The sequence below is a fragment of the Etheostoma cragini genome, chromosome 21 (genome assembly GCF_013103735.1).
Source record: "Etheostoma cragini isolate CJK2018 chromosome 21, CSU_Ecrag_1.0, whole genome shotgun sequence".
Lineage (NCBI taxonomy): Eukaryota > Metazoa > Chordata > Actinopteri > Perciformes > Percidae > Etheostoma > Etheostoma cragini.
In genome coordinates, this window is record NC_048427.1 from 17,429,397 (window position 1) to 17,448,358 (window position 18,962).

At 39.0% G+C, this 18,962-nt stretch overlaps 2 protein-coding genes across 4 annotated transcripts in view; both read left to right on the top strand.

Moving 5' to 3' along the window:
* The first annotated feature begins 130 nt into the window (after positions 1-130).
* On the top strand, positions 131-14,517 carry trub1 (TruB pseudouridine (psi) synthase family member 1). The gene is made up of 9 exons (XM_034860150.1): positions 131-394; positions 478-576; positions 2,173-2,228; positions 3,391-3,472; positions 3,588-3,660; positions 6,900-7,039; positions 7,184-7,240; positions 8,127-9,097; positions 14,505-14,517. The coding sequence occupies exons 1-8, from the start codon at positions 247-249 to the stop codon at positions 8,285-8,287; spliced, it is 816 nt and encodes a 271-aa protein (XP_034716041.1). The 5' UTR covers positions 131-246; the 3' UTR covers positions 8,288-9,097; positions 14,505-14,517.
* A 570-nt stretch (positions 14,518-15,087) lies between these two features.
* The window catches only part of hhex (hematopoietically expressed homeobox), a 28,107-nt gene continuing 24,232 nt past the window's right edge, over positions 15,088-18,962 (top strand). For all 3 annotated transcript variants that reach the window (XR_004655014.1, XR_004655015.1, XM_034860147.1), the window contains exon 1: positions 15,088-15,771. Coding sequence is in view for 1 of the 3 variants with exons in the window: in XM_034860147.1 (XP_034716038.1) it covers positions 15,381-15,771 (391 nt within the window). In the remaining 2 variants the exon portion in view is untranslated. The remainder of the gene's footprint in view (positions 15,772-18,962) is intronic.

Genomic DNA, 18,962 nt, shown 5'->3' on the forward strand with positions numbered 1-18,962 from the left:
CATCAACCTTAATCATTGAAAAATACAAACTCAAAAGTTAGATGGGCACAAATTGTATTAATGTCAGTTTTATAACGTACATACCGGTTGCATGTATTGTGACTTGTTTGAGCCCAAATGAGAAATAACGAGTAACTTATTGAACCAGCAGATGGCGAAATACAAAAAATAGTTCGCTTGTTGACAACTGACCAAATAATAGAAGAAGACTAATATTGGTAGATGTAGAAGAAGAATGAAACAAGCATGGCAGGAAATATAACTAACACTGCGGCTCCTATTACTAGTTCTCTATCTAAACTACAGTCTTTAAATGGGTTGTTTGCGATATATAAGAAACAAGGACCGACATCTGCAGACGTGTTGAATACACTCAAAGAAGTTTTACTCAAGGGTAATTCGACAGGGGCTGGGGTCGTGTGTCTGTTGTCATTTGTTGAAAGCTAACATGGCATGTTTTGTTCTCTCATCTTTTAGAAGCTGGTGTAAAAAACCCAAACCCACGAAAGAGGAGGAAGCAGAGCCTGAAGATGGGCCACGGAGGGACGCTGGACAGTGCTGCCAGTGGGGTGTTGGGTAAGCGGATTGTGGGTCCACGTGTTACTGTTGTCACTTGTGTCTTAGCTGGGTTGATGTGAAGCAGATATTGGTAGAAAAGTTCCACTCAAACACGTTGCAGGTCATACAAGCGATGTACCTTGTGATATCGTATTTCTCCAAGGGCTGGGTAATTACTATACAATAAGAGCTTCAACGATTAATCGATTGCCAACGATTTAGATTTTTTTTGAGTCATTTTTTAAGACAAAAGTAAAAAAAGAAACTTTGATTCCAGCATGTTAAATGTGAATATGTTATAGTTTCGTTTCTCCTCTGTGACTGCAAACTAAATATCTTCCATCTTGAATGGTGTTTTGAGCTAACGTTAGCAATCAAACAATCATAAATAGCTAAAATGTTTTTAAACGATTTCCATCTTCTGTTATTGTTATGAGAAAAGTTTATTATTTCACAAATTTCAGTAACTCAAATCTGCACTCGACTCACATTGGGGAGTGACATTGGTATTACATTTTATTGATATTTGGATCGATCCGCCCCCCACTAGTTTACACTATTGTAGCTTGTGTGTATATTTCGGAACTGCAAACGTGTTGCAAAATACTGACATCTGCATGCATGTGTTATGGGTGTTGTATTTTATGGGCTGGTGCAGGACTTAAAGGTGCAATATGAGTTCCTGCATGGCTTCACTGTGATTTCACTTTTGTCTGAAATCGTAGCAATCTTTCCTTGATCCGCTTGCTGCCTGTGGAAAAAGCCCGGTCTCGCGACACAACACAGGGGTCGTAAATGTCAAACAAGCACTAGGGGCACAGGCTGTGCACCAAAAATACAACAAACCACTCCAGCCAATCACCGACAAGATGGTTGGGGGAGGGGGTGGGGGTTAGTGTCAGTTAGGCATGACAGTTACGGAAACAAGGGGGAGGGGCGAATTTGCTCTGTTTTGTTTGAAATTTACATGGCGCGTCAACAAAAGTGACCATGCAGGAACTCATAGTGCACCTTTTTAAATCAGTAAGGTGATTTTTACACGTCAGGTGGTCATGTAGATGTTGCCATTTGTGATGTCACTTGTTAGGATTGGCTGAACTGATCTTTAGACCTGCAACAGTTGGTCTATCAATCGATTATTGAATCGACAAAAAATTAATTGGCAGTTAGTTTGGTAATCTAATAGTTTTCAAGGAGACTTGCAAAACATGAGTGATTCCACCTTTTCTAACAATTTATTTTATTTCTATGACAGTAACTGGATTCATATTTGGGTTTTGGGCAGTTTGTCAGACAAACCAAGACATTAAAGACATCACCTTGGTCTTTGGGACCTTATTGTGGACATTTTCCACTATTTATTTTTCTGACATTTGATACATCGTTCAAAATAATGAGTTGCAGCCCTACCCGAATTTGGACAATACTCTTACCCTATGCCAGTATGGGTAAAATTGTAATAAAATAAGAAAAGAAGTCCTATGGCCACTACTGTTGAGGCTGTGCAGTGAGCAGAATCATCGGTATGTTGTGGTCTGTGTTGGGTGTCATGACCATTGTCACCTCTAGGTGATGCTAGCAGGGCTTCGCTAACATTGTCTCTTTGTCTTTCAGTTGTTGGTGTTGGGAATGGCACAAAGATGCTCAGTACAATGTTGGCTGGTTCTAAGGTGAGCTTGTTTTTACTTATGTTAGCAAATTAAATTAATATGTATAACAAAGCTGTAAAGAGCCAGGCCTATCTTAACAAAACTGTTCTGCCTTAACAGAACGTGCGTTTCCAACACGACAATTTTATTTATTGTCATACCATTCAAAACAATTAGACTTGAGCATCTGTAGATTAGTTAGAAACAAAACACGCATTTGATAAAAGCTGTGAGCAACAATATGTTATTGTAGTGTATCACTGTCCAGATATAGTCAGGGAATACAATAGAGAGAGAAATACAAATTGTATAAGTCAGATTTTCCAATGTCAAAGTCGGAACCACGTGGTATATTAAACAATTCATGCACAAAATATATAAACAAACCTTCAAAATGAAGACATACAGTAGGTAGCACTGTATCAGAAGTAGTGCTGGGCTTTTATGGAGAAAGTCAAATATCGTTTTTTTTTTTTTTACAAAATTAGATTAGATGATACTTTATTGTTCTGACAGTGGGGAAATTCCCTTATTACAGCAGCAGCAGTTTCCCACAGTAAAAAACAAACAAGTAAACACACAAACAACAGGTAATCAACAGATAATGAGCAAAAGGTATTGATTGAATGTAAAGTGGCACTAAATAAAAGGTATTGTAAAGTGTAGTTGCCATATTCCAAAATAAATATTGTATGGTGGTTATTAAAAAAGATTGAATATGTAATTTTTTGTTAACGTATTTTTTGTTGTTTTATATATCAGAACTAATGTTTTTGTTCACAGGACTTTAAGTTTCTGATCTTAAGTTTGTGTTTTATACCTTTTTATTTATCCGAACTTTAATATATTACATGTTCCTCTGTTCTGTGACTATAAAACAAATTATTATCATATTCTAGTGAGAATTCATAAATGACTACAAATACCTAATGTTAGGGGAAATCTGTTTTGTTTCTGGATTGATTTTTTTTAAAGTATATATCGGCCGATATATTCGCATATCTGATTTTTAAATAACATTAACAATGCCAAACTTGGCACAGCAATTACTTGTGCCTGTAGCAGAAGATACCTGTCAAGTTTGAAATCCATTGGACTGCATGAATATTTACAGATTCCAACAGTTCCATATAAGTGGTTGTTTATACACTGACAACTGGTGATGCATACCATTTATTTTCAGAAATATGTTGCTGTTGGGGAACTGGGGAAAGCAACAGATAGTCTTGATGCCACTGGCAGTGTGATTCTGGAGAAAGACTTTGGTAAATATTGATGGAGGAATATCATACTTTTTTTCAAACTGCGTGCCTCTTTTTCTGCAGTTGTTTTGGTTCTATTTTACGGGTTATGTGATTTTTATGTGATTTTTGCCCACAGAACACATAACCAGGTTGGACATTGAGGAGAAACTGAAAGCTTTCACTGGTGACATAATGCAAGTTCCTCCACTGTGAGTAAAGCCTTCCGTCAGAGAAAACGTTATCACAGTCACATCAGTGCATGTGGAAGTACACTGTCATAGTACACTGGTTTAATTTGCAGACCTAATGGGCAGAGATTTGTGTGTGCGTGTGTGTGATTGGATAACTTGGGCGCCGAAATGGTAATCGCTCCGCTTCAAGGTGCTTTGCACTTTGACGCATACTCTTCTTCTTCTTCTTTGTGTGTGTTGTAGTTCTTTCTTTTGCTAGTCTATGTATAATTTGTTGTATTAGGCCTACAAATGAGAACAACATGATACTTTTATTGCAGCCAATCAGCTTTCATTTTATGGCGCGAGTCTCTTTCGGATTGTACCATTGATATAAAACGTTTTTTATACTCATGGAGAGAAATCAAATATCACTATTTTTGACAATTGTAGTGTTGACTATTGGTGCTTTCACAAAATATTCACACAATGAGATTTGGATATTATGACTAAGTGGGTAAAAGCAAATAATAGAACAGTTACAACAGTCTAAGTTCAGAAAATGACATCACTTTACTTTAATGCAGCCTTTAAAACCAGGAAAAGACACCTGGCACTTATGCAATATTAGGATATTATGATATCCAAAAATCTAAGACGTTATCTAGTCTCATATCACAATATCGATATAATCGCCCAGCTCTAACTTCAGCTATGGTTTTGCTTAAGTTAAGCAATATTTGGCTTGAACAAAAACTGAATTCAGGGCTTAGTTGATGAGTCTTAAATGTCATTTATAATAGTCTTTAAAATGTCTTAAAAAGTCTTTAAATTTTACTTGGTGAAACCTGCACAGACTCCGTTTGCCCCTACCGGTCCCTACCATAAACTCCTAATCACAAGTCGATTTACACCAAATAGTGCCAATCCTAGTCTTTCTTAACCACACACTGTTCTTGTTGACAGCCAAAGTAGAAAAAGTTCAGGACAATTTAAATCTTTGTCGCCCCCATGAGGAATACAATGTAATGACAACAAAACTGTCGGCGCGTCAACATATTACAGGCCTCCCGTGATTGCACACACACACACACACAGTTGCTAGTAGCCAAGGAGGACATGGAGGATTACATAAAAGAACATGGACTCTTCAGAATAAGTCATTATCTTCACCTAAGTTTCTGCTGGCCAAAGTTGCTGGACAATCGTCTGAACATAGCCATACAGAGAAATCAAGAGAAAGTTGTGGCGAGGCAATAGTCTTAATTAGCTTTGTAGCAACTCATTTGGCAATGGCTTGAATGTAACGGACCTTCATTAATATCAAAAAGTCACGCACTGACTCCTAATTTCCACCGGTTGCGGAACAGCTTTGGATCCGCTCCGGAACGGCGGCGGAGTCATTAGGTTTCCATTTAAGTCAATGTGTGTGTTTCCACTGACTGCTGAGTGGCTGCGTCCTGACTCCGTCCCAGCTCCAGCGGTCCCTAGCCCTCCGGACCAGATACCCAGAGCTTCTATTTTTTCCGGGTGCCGGAGAGCTCCGCAGCATTACAGTAGGGCTGTCCCCTCTTTGTCGATCAGCCGACTAATCTGTGGTTTTGGTGTTAGTCGACAGAGATGGCAAAAGTACTCGCCTCCCGTACTCAAGTAGAAGTACAGAGACCTGTGTTTAAAAAAATAGTCTGGTAAAAGTAGAAGTACTGATTTAACTTCTTTACTCAAGTAAGAACACAAAGTACAGGCTTGGAAATTTACTTAAAGTATAAAAGAATGACAAAGCTATCTGGACCAGACAAATGTTACTGGAGCATACTGAGGAACTTCAGTTGGAAAAAAGGCTCTTTATTCTTTATATGCCATTGGCTACATTTTAAATGGATGTCTGCCAATAGGCCTAAAACATATATAAAACATAAAGCTTATTTATTGTGACAGAGACTGGGACTCCAGGTTAATAAGATTCTGACTGAGTAGCAAGATATGAATTCAATTGTAATTCTGTGTGAAGTCTGTATTTTACCATCCAGTTAGATTCAATATTGTATTGATGATGCAAAAAAATAACGGTAACTCCAGTGACATTATTTGAAACTTGTTAGTGAGGACTAGATTAGGACTGTTTTTAAAGCTGATTCTACTTTCCAACTTCACCCCAGGTGTGTCTGTTAACACACCGACGTAGACAACTTCTCTCTTTTGATGCTTTATTACAATTAAGCATCAGTACACGGGCGTAGCTATGGTTGTGAATGTGTGGTAATAAAATAAAAACAATAAAGGCTAAAGGCTACCATACCCAATGCATAGGAATCATATATGATTGTAAGTAATAACAATAAAACCACTAATAATTACATTATCTAAATTCAGAGTAACTACTGTAGCATGCAAATAATGCACCTAAAATACAAACGTGACGAGGACGTTCAACAATCGCCATTATATGGAATCAACAGCCAGATGTAACTTAGGTAACGGGTGAAGAACACAAAAAACAACATCACGAGCTAACTAACTTTAAATGTGCCAGAACTATAGACCAATACAACAGGCGTAAATGAACTGACTACATCAGTTCTACAACTTACAGTTCTCAAGGACTCACATACACACACACACACACACACACACACACGCACACACACACACAATCTCAGCTGATTATCCTCTAGACAGCTAGAGGAAAGGACAGTTTCTTTTTCTTTTCTCTCGCTTTTTTCTCCGCGAGCAGTCCACGCTATTCTCCGACATAAACTCACAATCACTCCTTTAGTACAGAAACGCAAATAAAAAGACAATTTTTTTTTTTAAATTTAAGGAGTAGAAAGTACAGATATTTATGTAAAAAAATGTAAGGAGTAAAAGTAAAAAGAAGCCATAAAAATATATAGTAAAGAAAAAAATATCTGAAAAATCTGCTTTCCTTCCTCTGCCTCTCCTCTGCCCCTTCCTTCCTCTTTCCTTCCTCTGGATGGAAACAAACTGGTGGTGGTTTTGTGGTTCTACGTGAATTTGCCAGATCTCGTGGGTCCTCGTGACTTCAGCTGTCAGTCCTGGCCGCGATCCGGACCTGGTAGGTGTTGACGGACGGCGGAGCACGGAGCCGATCCGCAGACGTTCTGCAACCGGTGGAAATTAGGAGTAAAGTTGCAACAATGAGGGAAAGGGGGAACACTTCCGCCTGACAGGATCTCTCTGTGATATGAAACTAATGAATGGATGTCATGCATAAACTCTGTTCTGAGTGCAGGTTGTCTGATTTTCCATCATTTCAGCTACTCTGCGCTGAAAAAGGACGGCCAGCGCCTGTCTGTCCTGCTGAAGAAAGGTCACCAGGTTGAGGCCAAACCAGCCAGACCGGTCACCGTGTACAACCTGACCCTGCAGGAGTTCAAGCCTCCTCTCTTCACTCTTGGTTAGCGCACGCTGCAGAATGCACAATTTCTTTCTTTCCGTGCGTAATACTGACTTCTGACATGTCAAAATAGCATTTTTGCGGTGTCCGTTTAGTCCAATTGCACATTCAAACAAACTGAAATGGTTTTTATTCCCACAACAGATATCGAGTGCGGTGGCGGATTTTATGTCAGAAGCTTGGTTGATGACCTGGGAAAGGGTGAGATAATAATTAATTTCCTCATTAGTATCAGTGGTGAAAGTACATTTCCTCAAGTACAGTACTTAATTACAAATATGAGGTACTTGTATTTTGCTTGAGTCATACCTTTTCATGCCACTTTCTACTTCTACTCTGCTACATTTCAGAGACATATTAGACTTTTTACTCCATTACATTCATCTGACAGATTAAGTTGGTTTACTAATCCAGATTTGTTTATCACACAAAACACACAAAGTTAGTACTTAGTACATACTTAGTCCTACAAGTCCAGTTAAAATGATGAAGACACTGTAGATTACTGAATTAGCGTTACCGGGAGGTTATATAGTGGCAATGGATATGGTGCTCGGACAGAAAATCATTCATTTACAATAATAGAATACATTACAGACGCTTTGTTGCATTTCAAGTGGTTTACAGTAAGTTTTCCTATTTTGGATTAGTCGTGAAAATTGGACCGGGGAAAAGGCCTTAAAGGTCCCATGACATGTTGCTCTTAGGATGCTTTTATATAGACCTTAGTGCTCCCCTAATACTGTATCTGAAGTCTCTTTTATATAGACCTTAGTGGTCCCCTAATACTGTATCTGAAGTCTCTTTTATATAGACCTTAGCGGTCCACTAATATTGTATCTGAAGTCTCTTTTATATAGACCTTAGTGTTCCCCTAATATTGTATCTGAAGTCTCTTTTATATAGACCTTAGTGTTCCCCTAATATTGTATCTGAAGTCTCTTTTATATAGACCTTAGTGGTCTCTAATACTGTATCTGAATACTGTATCATGTTGATGGAAAAGTCAATAAAGTGAACTAACCCAATCAGAAATCCACCCTGCCCCCCCTATCCCATGAGAATAACCAGTGCCCGTGTTCTGCAGCGCTGTCATCATGTGCCCATGTGAAGGACCTGATCCGGACCAAGCAGGGTCAGTTCACCCTTGAGGAGCACGCCCTACCAGAGGAGCAGTGGACACTGGAACACATCCTGCGCTCTCTGCAGCCCTGCTCCGACGCGGAGCTCCCGGGCGCCGACACCTGAGGAACACCTGAACAGGAACTTTCTGTCTGACTGACCTGCTCGGCTTTTCCAGCGCGGAGAACATCCTGTCTAGGCGTGCCAATTTCTCCAGAGTGTTTTTAAGGTCGTGTTGATGAAGTGTGACCAATCAAGATGCGTGTCCAAACACATTCTTGTTTAAGGAACTAAATGGACGAGTGTGATCATATACTGTACTCATGATTTCTAGGCCACATTCTGGTGGTTTCTGGCTTTTCTCTGTCTCAACTGCTATTAACGATTTAGTTGATTTTGTAAATAATTCTATATTTAGGAACATAGATCATCCTCTATCCAGCCTTGGCCTTCACCTGTTTATAGCCTCCCTCCCCCTAGAGCTGGATGATACACACATTTACACTATTGGACAATAGGAACACATATATACTAGGGCGGGGAATATTGCTTTAAAATTCACACAGTACTTAACAAACATTGGGGGAAAATGTTAATTTCTTTTAGGATTTATGCTGAAATGATTTCAAATGGTTTCCTTTTTTGCATAATTTCCTTGTGAATACAGTTCCTGCTTTGAGTCACAACGGTGGGGAAACCTTAAGATCAGCAGAGACATTAACTTCATTTATGTTGCAATATAATGGTATATTAACTGATATGAAAAGGAGTTCTGTGACACCATTGTCTTCATTTAGGTGGTCTCTCGAAATATATGGAGGTTTGTTTGTGGAAATGCCATGATCTCAACAGTGCTCCAGAAAAAGATATTTGAAGAAATATGAAGGAAAGCAATTTCTGTTCTTCCAGTACACCGTAAATAGCTGCTATTATACTGTACTGTAGATACTTCTTTTTTTTTTTTTTTTTAAGTGTTGTACTCCACAACTGGAGGTGTTGGTGTGTTAATACAGCATGTCTCATTTGTTTTGCACTTGCATATTAAATAAATATTCAAGTGAAACCATTCTTTTCTTAACCTTTTCTCCAACTTCTAATTTTTCCCAATTTCTAAATCCCAAATGATACTGGAATATCCCACGTCCTAATAGCAAACTGCTCTATTTGTAATGGCATCATTCGGAATATTCAACCGGAAAATGCTGTTTACACAACCTGTATCAAATACGGAATAATAGTCGAATATTGGTGTGCATATATTAGATTAGATAATACGTTATCATGAAATTAAATTGAATAATATGTAATTAAATAATATCGCAAAAGTAAGTAACCATAATATAATATATATTGAAGAAAAGGGAACTCCCTGCTTATTTCAACGATACCTCACACAAGACTCTACGTCGTAGAGTTCATTAGCTGTGAAAGGGGGCGTGGCCAAAGCATAGGGTTTGGGCAAACTTGTACCAAAAAAAAAAAGAAATGATCTGCTGAGTTCAATGATACCTCACGTAAGACTCCACCTTAAACGGGTCACTAGTTACGAAAGGGGCGTGGTTTAAGAATAGTGGGCGGGCCAAACCATCACCAATGGAGGGAACTGGAAATGGCCAAAATCACACTCATTTCGAACTTTCAATTCAAAATGGTGGACTTCCTGTCGCGTTTAGGGTATGGCTCCAATGGCGTTTTATGTACGCCTTGCCATGCAACACATTTGCACCCGGTTTCGTGAATCTGCGTTAATCGTGCCGCAGGGACTCACTTCTTTTAATTTTGTAGGGGGCGCTAGCAAGCCATTTTTGCGCGCCTATTCCCGGAACCCTTAAAACACCTACATTTTCACCAGAAGGGAGGACATTTTAGGGCTTTTAAAATCAGGCAATCAAATAAGGTTGTGATAATTGGTTACTACGGCAGCCGTGGTCTATATCCTATCCCGTCCAATTCCGGGAGTGCTCCGGCGCCACAGGAAATTCCGTTTCTCTCCACTTCCTTTGTGTTGGCATTCTCTTTTCCGGTGGATTTCTGAGGACTATGTTACCTGCTCCTCAGATCTCTGCAGGGTAAATCCAGACAGCCCGATAGACTATATGTCAAATCTCAGTTTTTGTTGCTTTTCTTTTGCTTTTCTTTTGTGCTTTTAGTGTCTAAACAGACTAAAAGGTGCCAGATGAAGTGGTGTAATTAGACTGTACCACGGCATAGTTATGTTTGTCCATATTGCAGATGATGGGTCACATTTATGACTCATTTCCAAATTTTTATTTGTGAAGTCATACTTCTGACTTAGTATCTCAAAATTGTACTTTTGTATCCTAAAATGTAGATCTAAGTCAAGTTTCTTACAGTTTTTTTTATCTTATTATTTACAACATTTATAAATGAGCATATTATGCATTTATAACTATTCAAATAATATTTCACTTTTGACTATCACTTAGTTTATTGTTGAAGGTAATAAAGTTGAAGTAGAGGTCTAACAGTCAACATAACACCGGTGAAAAAGGTCTGTGGCCCTTTAAAAAACAAAAAAAGTCAAATTTTAGACTTTTGTTAAAATAAAGACTTGGGAAATAACATTAACCCTGTGTTGTCTTCCCGTCGACCTGCAACGTTGTGTTTTCTGGGTTAAAATGTCAACATTGTGTTATTGTTCTACACTTTTCTCAACATTTTTGTAATTTTGTTCCTATTTTTGGTCACTTTTTTGACTTTTTTTTTTTAAATTGTGTTTTAATAAATTTTTGGACACTTTTTTGTTGCTTTTTCCAATATTTTAGATTTTTTTCTTCTTCACTATTTCCGCATTTTTAAAAAGATTGTTGATTTTTTTTTTGTCACTTTTTGCAACGTTCTTTTGTCATAGTTCTGAAGTTGGAAAGTTTTTGTAAACGGGTTAAATTTGACCTGATGACAAAATTAGGGTTAAGTCCCAATTTTGACCTGACCATGTGTTGAGTTGTAATGTTTTTAACATCTTATTACGTTTTTGTCCCTTTTTTCAAAACTTTTTATGCTTTTTTTTCAATGCTTGTCAATTTTTTTTTACTTTTAAAACAGTTATTTTTTGAATTTATGGTCAATAAATCTCATTTATAGGAAATGATACCTAAAGTTTGAGTTAGAAAAGCAGAAATTAGGAATTATTTAGACTAAAATTAAAGGAATGGATGTTGATGGATATTCAGACTGGAATATGTCAGTAATATCAATATCATATAGTCAATATGTTTTTTCAACACTATTTCAAAAGCACCTTTTTTCAAATGCCTTGACATTGAATAAGACACCCAAAATGAATAAAGGTAGAGATTTGTAATTGCCAAAGAGCATTGAGTAGAATCAATCATGTTATTTTGGTCAATTAGGCTACAATTAGTTTAAAAGAACATTAACACTGGAGAACAGGTAAATTTGACCCAAGGACAACATGAGGGTTAAGCCTAAATGTCCCAATTTCCATTTAGTATTAGATACCAAGTCAAATTCTGACTTTATCTCTTTATAATTTAGATCTTGGAGCTTTTGGATTTGTTGATGGTAACATCAACATGCATGGCGCCAGCTGCCAGAGAAGCAGCAGCAGCGCCACGGCTGAGAAGTTATCAGTCTTTTTTTTTGGACAGGAGCCTGACGCCGCGTAAAGCTGGCCGGATCAATGCGCTGCAATGATTGTCTCAGACCAAATATTGGCCATTTGGTGATTTCTTTCAAGTCTTCAAGGCTGCTCCTATCCCTGTTTGCGCTCTGAGTCCCCTTTATCTAAATTACAGCCGTTAGAAAGTTGGCAGTTAGGTGGCGCGCGCTTTAAAGACGCATCACAAAATCGAACCATTGGATTCGATTAGTGCGCAATTTGATCAGAGAGAAGGCTTCCTCTGATCTGAAGCGTGATTTGTGACCATATCATTAAGGAAGTCACCTGGTAATAAAATAATAATAATAATAATAATCAAGATGGTCACGACACGCGCAGACCACTTCACGGTTCAATTGTACCGAGAAGTCGGTTGTGTAACTTCGAGGACCTCTTTTTTTTCTTTTTTTTTTAAATGCTTTGCATCCGTTGTCGTTATCATAAGTATATCACCTCCACCGCACTGATAACCTAGGTGGATTTCACAGGTAAACTACAAACATTCAAATCATGAGTTAATCACCTGCTATTCAGTTGCACGAGGGTTTCAGTTAACCCGTATTATGTTGTTAAAGATAACACTCTAAGGTGTTTGATTAGTCAAAGGCCCATTTAACGAACGTCTGTGCCGTGCGTAAAACCAGAGCAATATAACACAGGCAACATTGTTTGTAAGAAGAAGCAAAGGGGGAAGGGGGCTGTAATGGTGTTAAATGAAAATATAAAAACACCCATTCATATGTGATTTCTGTAATTCATTTATTGACAAGTGTACATGTACGTGATGGCACTTAATCTCAGTGAATAGGGTTTAGGGGGGCGACCCCAGAACTCAACAACAGGGTAATACATAAACCTTGAGAGGAAAGGAGGAGTGCCCGTGTGGGTGTGTCACCATGGGGAGGAAACCGACTTGGCCAAAGGCAGGGGCCCGAGGGTGCCAGCGTGGCCCCTGAGCTAGAGCCTCCCCATAAAGTTACTTTTTAAAAGCCTTTTTGGATCATGTTTTGAACATTTTACTCTTAGTGTAGCATTTTGGATTATATCTGTGAAGAGGATCTGTGGATCTGATGTGGCAGCCTCTTTTCATCTCCAGCTTGAACAAAATGGTTTCAACCAACAACAGAACTTCAGAATGAACAATGCTTTTTGGAAGGAAGGGGGTCCTTATGTGCATGCCTGTGAACGGGGGCATATGTCTCGTAATAAGTCCAAGGGTTTCACCGGTAGCACAATGACAGATTCATAAGAAACCAACTACTTATACAGTAATATGTGTTGCTTAATTCAAATAGATCAATAAAATAAGCAAAAAAAAAGATTTAACCTCAATGCTCCATAGCAAAAATAGACAACAGCATTAGGTTATTGCCAAATGATTTAAAAACAACAATAATGAAACCTTTAGAATATTGTTTATTTACAACATGTAGCATGCTTGCATGGTTTTTTTTTTTTTTTTTTTTTTTTACAGTATGTTAAGTACATTTACTTAAGTACGTTTTGAGATGCTTCTACTTTATGGGATTTCCATGTATTGCTACTTTCTACATCTACCTGACAGTCATTGGCAGATTACGATTTTACTTATAAATATATCATTTTGTGAAATTGATGCATCGTTACAGAATAAACCACTCCATGTGATGATCTCCACCTCAGCCAGCTACAACATCAAAATGCTGATCAGACATGAATGCATTAGTAATAACACTCCAATGAATGAATCATAAAAGTAGTACTGATAATAAATGGACTTAAGAGTTTAAATGCAGGATTTTTACTTATACTATTTGTTATGTAGCTCTTAGTAAGTAAAGGTTCTGCACACTTCCACCACTGATTTTGTATTACCCAATCACATGGCTTATATAGCCCTCATGAACACAGAATAACAGTCGTTCATTTGCATGAGAAGCCTTGTTGCCAATAGGACTCACAATATATGAAGATTAATAATGAATATGCCTATACATATACAACAAATGCAGGAAACAGATTGAAATCAGTCAAAAACAATGACGACAAACCAGGCAGGAGCAACAAGATATGTTTTATAAGGACGTTCTCATTTCTTATTTTTAACCTTTTCTTCACCTCAATGTTGAGGTTTCTCAGCGGAGAGATAGAATCTCAGCTATTTCTTTTTTATTTCCATTCCCTGACAGCTTTATTTTTGAAGAGGGGGTGTTTTCCAGTAAAGATATTAGCCAATGTAGGCTACTGACACATTTCCTGCTTTCCAAGATGCACTCTAAGAAATATATGTGTATTACAGGGACACTCTAGCCTATGTTGTAGCTTATTGTTCTAACAGAAATTGTCCACAAAACATTCATAGTTTCTTTTTTTGTGCTCTAATAACTTCTGGCGGCCACACAGGTCAGTTTTGGGAGAGTGTGTCACTTTTTATGATATTTTAAAAGGTTTTTTTACTGATGTTTTTTGTAGCTTGGACACACGGTTTTTGTCGGTTTTTCAATACATTTGAAGTAGGCCTGCACGATTCGGGGAAAAATAGGTATCACAATTTTTTTTTGCTTCGAAGTGATATCACGATTCTCTGTCACGATTTTTTTGGACCATGACAAAACAAATTGGCAGTACCAAAGCAACCCATTTTGAACAGTCTATTTTTAAAACTCACAGGAGAAAGTAGTCAGCTCGTAACATTAAATATGAATCAAAGTCGTTAAAAAGATTATTATTTTTATTTTTATTTAAAGTTATTTAAAAAAACAAATCATGAACAGGGTGAATCGAGATCGAGATTTTATATTGATTAATCGCGCAGGCCTAATTTGAAGTTTTGTTTCAATTGCCCTGCATTTTAACTCTAGTTGACATTATTTCAGCTTATAATTACGGGATTAATGTCCGGGTAATAAGCTGACAGGTCATTTTCTATTATTTCTTAGAGTGTGTATTATTATGTGCTTTAGGCAAACTCAGTCTGCCTAAAGTGCTTTCTGGGAAATGCTGAATTTATTAAGTAGAGATGGTCCTAATATTCGGAGTGAGAACTACTTTTGGCATTTAAAAACAAAAGCTAAGTGTTAGTAAGGCATCGTTGCACCATTAGGCTATATCACTCACCCCATCGGGTTTCTAGTGAGCAAAGGATTGGCTGTCGTGAACTGATTCTCCTGAGATACCATTATCTTTTCCCTCCTGTCATCTGAGCACTGTTTGGCTCGATTGGAGCCGCAAATAAGCCAATCAGAGGCCGCCGCTGGCCACCTGCAGGAAGTTAGCCTTCCACTTATCTCCTCCCTTCTCCGCCTGCAGCCAGATAACAGCCCCTAACAGTTGGACCAAGCACCAGCTAGTCCCCCACCGCAGCCTGATGGACACCAAAACACTCTAACGGTCTCCACCACAGCCCTGAAACACTCTTTTCATGTGTTTGAGATAGTCAGCGGATCGAAGTTTGCGCTGGAAGTTCCAGTTGATGTGTAGTACCTACTATGTAAAAGAAGTTGTTCAGAGATACTGTCGATAAAGAGGAAGGCTTTGGGAAAGAAAGGAGGGACGCAGCTTTAACAGTTCCAGCGCGCAGCGGCGGAGAACAGCACCATGAGCGTCCCGCTTTACGCACCGACTCCAATCCAGCCGGCTCATCCGACACCCTTCTACATCGAGGACATTCTGGGGAGGACTGCCACCTCCACCACCATCTCCTCGCCCCGTTCCTCTTCTTCCTCTTCCTGCTCCACTCCGATCATTCCCACACCGACTCTCCCCTCGCCCAACTCCTCCTTCACAAGTCTCATCTCGCCGTACAGGACGCAGATTTACGAACCCACACCGATCCACCCAGCACTGTCTCACCACGCCGCTGCTGCGTTGAGCGCGACGTACGCCTCCGCCGGGGCTTTCGCCGGCTCCATCTACCCGTTCCACCACCACCAGCACCACCGCTCCATGGGGGAGTACGCACAGGCGTTGCTGAGGCACGACCCTCTCGGTGAGTTGGCCAAGTGTGCGTAAAAGTCCTACACCGGTTAATAATGGCATTTTCAGGTATTCTTAAGAGTGAATGTCATTACCAGCACCACCCGTGACAATCTAATGCTGTTTTTGTTTCCTTGTGTGAAAAGTCACTTCCACGAGTGCAGACTGTTGGCCCATGTCTCTGTCAGCAGGCTATCTTTAGTGTCAGGCTACATTACAAATGATCATTTTTCACAAGGTCATATTTTGCATGCCGCCTTTTCATCCTTCCGTATTTGACATACCATGGTGATCTGCTTCAGTTGTAAGACATTAAATTAATTTAGGCCAAAAGAAATCCAATTTTCTCGGATGATATAAGCCCTTTTAGGGGTCTTAGCATGAGAACTTGTTGGTCTTCACAAGCTTCGTTTCAGTAACAACGAAACCATTTTTGCATAGCCTAAGTATATCACGCTTGGTTACGCATGCATGTCGAACGCACGCAAGTCTCCAGTCGATAACAGCCTACACAGAAACAGATTGCAAGGCAAAATAAGAGTCTACGTGCTCTTTTCTCAAGTCTTCAGTTCATCTCAGTCCCAAAAGAACATTTCTGCACTGCCTGACCACGCACATATGAGTCACGTAGTTGTTGTGACAGACATGATTGGGGCCACAGCAGGCGGTGCTGCCCATTCGGTCTGCTAGTGGGGGTGTTTGGGGGGCGGGGGGGGCAACCTTGACTCTTTTTCCTGACTCCCATTGTTCTGAAACATCAGAGGAGCAAATCAGCCGCTGACTAAAACATAGCTGGGCTCTAAATCATTTGTTATTTCACTGCTTTGTGTGTGTGTGTGTGTGTGTGTGTGTGTGTGTGTTTTGTGAGCACCAAACACCCCCCCCCCCCTACTTTAAATGCATATTCTTTTGGACATGTTAGATTCTTGCTACCATTTGAATGAAGATGAGAATAAATCTTATATCTCATATCCACTGGGTCCATTACGCGCATTTTACGCATATTTTTAAGCGTAAATTCTGGTCAGAGTCCTTAAGTTTCCAAAGATACCAAAAGAATGTCGGTTTATAGGAAATGCAGACATTAAATATTTCAGGTTGATGCAGTAGAGGCTCAGATAGTAGTGGGGAGTAAGGGTTTGTCCATATTCTACTGGCTGGGTTACATTGTCCTCAAGCTGAGAGTCTAACTCTGTGTGTCTGAACGCGCCGGGCCTTTTCCGTTCATAGCGGAAGCCGTGAGCCTGTCGATAGGAGTAAATCTGGTTTCAGAAGCTGTTGAATGTTTTCCTGGCTCACCCCGGCCAGCCGCTTCCTCGGGAGCCCGCTGCACGCTGCTGATTATTTTATCGACATCCTCAATACAGACATATTCAGGAAACACTCGGCCTCTGATAGCCCGGGATCCGTTTTTCTCATATTGTTGCACTTCCTCTGCCTGGCCCGCGAGGATGTGGCTGACTTTCTTTATGGTTGGCGGCGAGAAGAAAATAAAGCAAACAGAGCAGCACATCAAGCCAAAAGGGGACCTTACCAGAAAAAGATAAAGTCGCATTTAAAGGAGTTTAAATTAGACTACAATTACAGTTACAATTAAAGAGGAAAAGCGCACATTTACATAGAGGTTTATGCCTCGACTCAGAGGTCAAAGGTTCGAGTCCGACCTGTGGCAACTTCCTGCAAGTCTCCCCCCCCCCTTCCCTTTCTCACCTAGCTATTCATTCCATTAAAGGCGAAAAAGCCCAAGAAATTGTCTTAAAAAAATTAAAGAGGAAAGGGCTAGTGTTAAATATACATATATTTTTTAAACATAAGACCTCACATCACCTTACATGTTCACTTACAAAAGCTGACAAAATAATAGCCTTTCATTGGCCTACAACATTTCACTTTGAGACTATATGACATGAGCCAGTAATGATTTATTCATTTATATAATTAAAAATAATTATAGACCGATAAGTAGGCTGTATAGGCCATTTATGAGAGTCCCCCCCTCTTTTTTTTTTTTTTTTACAGAAGCCTAGCCTACTCTGTGTTGTAATTCCTTTGTGTTATTTAAGGAATTCATATTCATATTTCCTCATTTTCTTTATTCTTTTAAAGCATATTATAGGTTGGAAAACGCAGCAGGTATAAAAAAAGTTTAGTATTTTATATTTTTGTATTTGTGTAGCAGCAACAAGTGCTTTACATAAAACACTAAAGAGCAATTTAAAATAAAAAAACTAAAACATGGAAACATAGTTTTAATTATAAAGTTAAAGCCAACTTTGAGATTTCATTTAACCAGAATCATCGTTAATACGCTAATATCGGCAAAAAAATATGTTTATTGAGCTTTACTGCGTACAATTTATTTCCTTTATTTTACAGATTGTCAGCAATCAGGCCTATAGTCTGCACCAGGTTAACGAGAACTATAGAAATAGAACCGGTAGAAATTTATCATATGTATTTCCTTTCATTCGCTACAGATTGTCAGCTACCAGGCCTTTATCTGCACCTGGGTAACGAGGACTATAGAAATAGATCATGTAGATATGTATCATACGTATTTCCTTTCATTTGCTACAGATTTTCAGCTACCAGGCCTATAAACTGCACCTGGGTAACATTATCAGAATGAGAACTATAGAAATAGAACAAGCTGATATGTATCATATGTATTTCCTTTCAATTGCTACAGATTGTCAGCTACTGGGCCTATAACTTGCACCAGGGTAACGTTATCAGAAAGCGAGCTTTAGAAATAGAACATGTAGATATGTATCATATGTATTTCCTTTCATTCGCTACATATTTTCAGCTGCCAGGCCTATAACCTGCACAAGGGTAACGTTATCAGAAAGAGAACCATAGAAATAGAGCATGTAGATATGTGATGACTCAAAAAGGGTTTCACCCTATTAATTCATGTTAGCAAATACACTCATGAACTAAAAGTGTATTTTACCAAATCTTTCCTGTCAGGACATTGTCGTTGAGAGAATATATCTCATGGGAGAGGATTAGCTAACTTCCTTTGGAAAGGAGCAGCAATAAGCATGTGTCTGACAGCAGTTTCAACCACAACAGATTTACATTGTGTCAGTGAGAGCAGAGGGCACGAGCGTCTGTTGGTGGATGCCATCGCCTGTAATCACACCGCAAAGCAGGAAGCACATGAAGCGGATATTTGGCCATAGTTTTCACTCTGTCACG

Coding starts and splice junctions, on each gene's coding strand:
- trub1 (XM_034860150.1), top strand. CDS start 247: ATGGCAGGAAATATAACTAACACTGCGGCTCCTATTACTAGTTCTCTA. Junction 577..2,172: donor TGCTGCCAGTGGGGTGTTGG/GTAAGCGGATTG, acceptor TTTGTCTTTCAG/TTGTTGGTGTTGGGAATGGC. Junction 7,241..8,126: donor GGTTGATGACCTGGGAAAGG/GTGAGATAATAA, acceptor CGTGTTCTGCAG/CGCTGTCATCATGTGCCCAT.